This window comes from Populus nigra, chromosome 7 (assembly GCF_951802175.1).
Source record: "Populus nigra chromosome 7, ddPopNigr1.1, whole genome shotgun sequence".
Taxonomy (NCBI): domain Eukaryota; kingdom Viridiplantae; phylum Streptophyta; class Magnoliopsida; order Malpighiales; family Salicaceae; genus Populus; species Populus nigra.
In genome coordinates this window covers 14,684,383-14,687,449 of record NC_084858.1, presented here as the reverse complement: position 1 = coordinate 14,687,449, position 3,067 = coordinate 14,684,383, and the positions used below count along the sequence as shown (strand labels likewise).

Sequence of the window (3,067 nt, the reverse complement as noted above, 5' to 3'; positions counted from 1 at the left end):
TCATTTAATAAATTATAAGAAAATTTAAATGAAAAGAACTTAATTATCTTACAAATTTAAAACTCATATTACTTACATTATATATATATATATAATTAATAAAATTAACGTCAATTGGAAAAAAGAAAAAAACAATTAACTTAATGTGTTTATGAGACAAGATTTGTATGCCATGTAGTATAGGAGAATATAGAACTTTAATTCTTCAAAAACAATTCAAATTATATATTTATGTTTTGATTTAATTTTAAATACTTAAGTTCGGGTTTTGCTAATCTTTCTAATTCTGAGTACTTATTTTATATTAAAATTGACTCTTTTATGAACAAACATAACCTAGCGGTAGCTTATTTGGTTAATATGTAATGAAACAAATTTACCTTTCATTATGTATTTACTAATCACTCTTTCTTTGTAAGGGTGCTAGTTTAAATTTAGGAATTTAAATAAATAATTACAATAATATTACAAAAAATCATCTGTTTTTTAAATCAAATTAGAGCTTTTTATGATATTATTTTTAAATTCTTAATAATTATATATGAAACCAATATACACAATTGTTCAAAAAAATTGCATATAAATATTCAAAGAGATTAAATATATGTTTTATTTTATTACTTCTATCTTTTATATTATTTTTCTTTAATAGTCGCATAAAAATAATCAAATTATTATTTTTTTTCTTATTTGAAAATTGTTTTACAAAAACCATTTCTTTTTTTATAAAATAACTTGTTTTCTTTAAAATAGAAAATGAATAAACCGTTTTCAATTATCTTAACTTTTATTACAAGTGGTGTAAAATGACGTTGAATTATTATTTTTTATTATTCTCAATGATTAAAGATATTTTCAGACCAATTTGAATGTTAACTACAACTAGATTTCCCTCTCTAAACGATTTTAAAGATAGTATATATATTGCTAAAGCATCAAGAAGAATTTGACAAATTCTCTCTATCTAAAGATTTGAACTTTGTATCTGTATGGAGATAGCAGTGTATTGGAATCTACAACACTCTACATATATAAACAGAGAACCAGAAGAATCCCAGCAACCTGCAGACGCTGTAATGAAATGCTCTACATATATATTTTCTTATTTATGTAGCAACCCTTTTGTTTTTTCATTTATTATGCAATTCCTGTGTATAAAACGCTTTACAAAATCGTGAATACATAACTTCAACTTTATCTATTGATTTTCCTCTTTAAAAAATTAAAGGTACTTTATTTCATAAGGTTTCTTTATGTTATAAATTAATCGTTCTCTTCAGAGAGGGTATTCGATTTCCAAACTTGTTCTGTTCTCTCTCTACATCCATCTCTCCTTTGTTAGGTGTCATGGCATCAACCAAGCCACTAAATGTACTCGAGATCTGCCATGTTAGTCCGTCCTCTACCTCACCCGAGTCAAGCACCGAACTATCTCTGCCTCTCATCTTCTCTGATATCTTCAACCTCAAATTCCCTCCGGTTCAAGGCATCTTTTTCTATAAACTCCCCGGGTTAACCCCTACTTTCTTTAACTCCGTAATTCTTCCCAAGGTCAAGCACTCACTCTCTTTAACTCTTTCCCACTTCCGTCCTCTTGCCGGTAACCTCACATGGCCTGCAAATTCCATCAAACCCGTCATTACGTACAATACTCCAGATGATGGTATTAAAATTACTGTTGCCGAGTCCAGTGCAGACTTTGACCATCTCTGTAGTGAAGTGCATGATGCTATTGAGTCACATCATTATGTGCCAAATGTATCAATATCTGATACTATAGCATCTACACTTGCTATTCAGATCACTTTATTTCCAAATAAAGGTTTTTGCATCGGCCACACCACTAACCATGCTGTTCTTGATGGCTTGAGCGTATCCTTTTTCATGAATGCATGGGCTCGCATTTGCAGACAGTTAGTCGATGAAAAAATGGAAATCCCTAGCTTGTTACCGGAAGAACTAACCCCGTTTTTCAATCGAGCAGTTGTTCAGGATCCTGAAGGGCTAGACATGTGGTACTTGAATTTCTGGCTGGGAGTAAAACTTCCAGGTTCCGATGACAATACTAGAAGTTTGAAGCCTTTTCCATTTCCAGAAACTCCATCAAACCTGGTAAGAACAACGTTCGAACTCTCTCGTGAAGATATACAGCAGCTTCGGGAAACGGTAAAGTCTCAACTGGATAATTTTGGATCCAAAGAGGAAACAAATCAAACAAAGCCAATATATTTGTCGACTTATGTGCTTGTATATGCATATACGTTGGTTTGCATGCTTGAAGCAAAAGGCTTAAATAGCAATGATAAGATTAAAATCTTGATTACGGTAGACTGTAGATCCCGTTTAAACCCTCCATTACCTAAGAATTATATTGGTAATTGTGTTAGCTCCTTTGATGTGGTTGTGGAAGGAGAAGATCTAATGAAAGAGAATGGGGTTGCGTATGTTGCGAAGAGGCTTACTGAGATGATAAAAGGATTAGAGAATAGATCAGTTCTCGAGGGAGCAAAGGAGAGGTTACCATACAATGACTGGGAACCAGATATTCGACAGGTTCGAGCTGTTGGGACAAACCGATTTGGGATGTATGGGGCAGATTTTGGATGGGGGAAGCCAAGCAATGTGGAGGTTACGACCATAGATAGAGTGGATGCCTTTTCTATTATGGAGAGCAAAGACGAAAGTGGTGGAGTTGAAGTTGGTTTAGTCTTGAAGGAGCATGAAATGAAACTATTCGGTTCTCTATTTGCCAGTGGCCTTCGAATGTAAACTGTAATCTTGTGCCTCTCTAGGACATGCCTCTACCTGTTCTTTGTTTTTTTTTTTTGTTTTTTTTTTAATGTATGCTGTGCTTTAATTTCTTGGACTTTTGGAGTTATTTATGTAATGCTATTTGCTTGTGCTTGTGAAATTTTGATTATCTTTTGCTAAAGCTACGTTTATAACTACTTTTTAATTATCAATTCTCTTACAGTAAATTATTTCCATAAATCCTACCAAAATTATATATATATATACATATATATATGGATCACACAAATTTTTTAAAAAATTTAAACCGGTAGAA

The 3,067-nt window shown here is 32.1% G+C and overlaps 1 protein-coding gene across 1 annotated transcript; it reads left to right on the top strand.

The window, feature by feature from the left end:
• The first annotated feature begins 1,347 nt into the window (after positions 1 to 1,347).
• LOC133700089 (malonyl-CoA:anthocyanidin 5-O-glucoside-6''-O-malonyltransferase-like) lies at positions 1,348 to 2,769 on the top strand. Its single transcript, XM_062123652.1, has one exon. The coding sequence runs from the start codon at positions 1,348 to 1,350 to the stop codon at positions 2,767 to 2,769; it is 1,422 nt and encodes a 473-aa protein (XP_061979636.1).
• Positions 2,770 to 3,067: the final 298 nt, after the last annotated feature.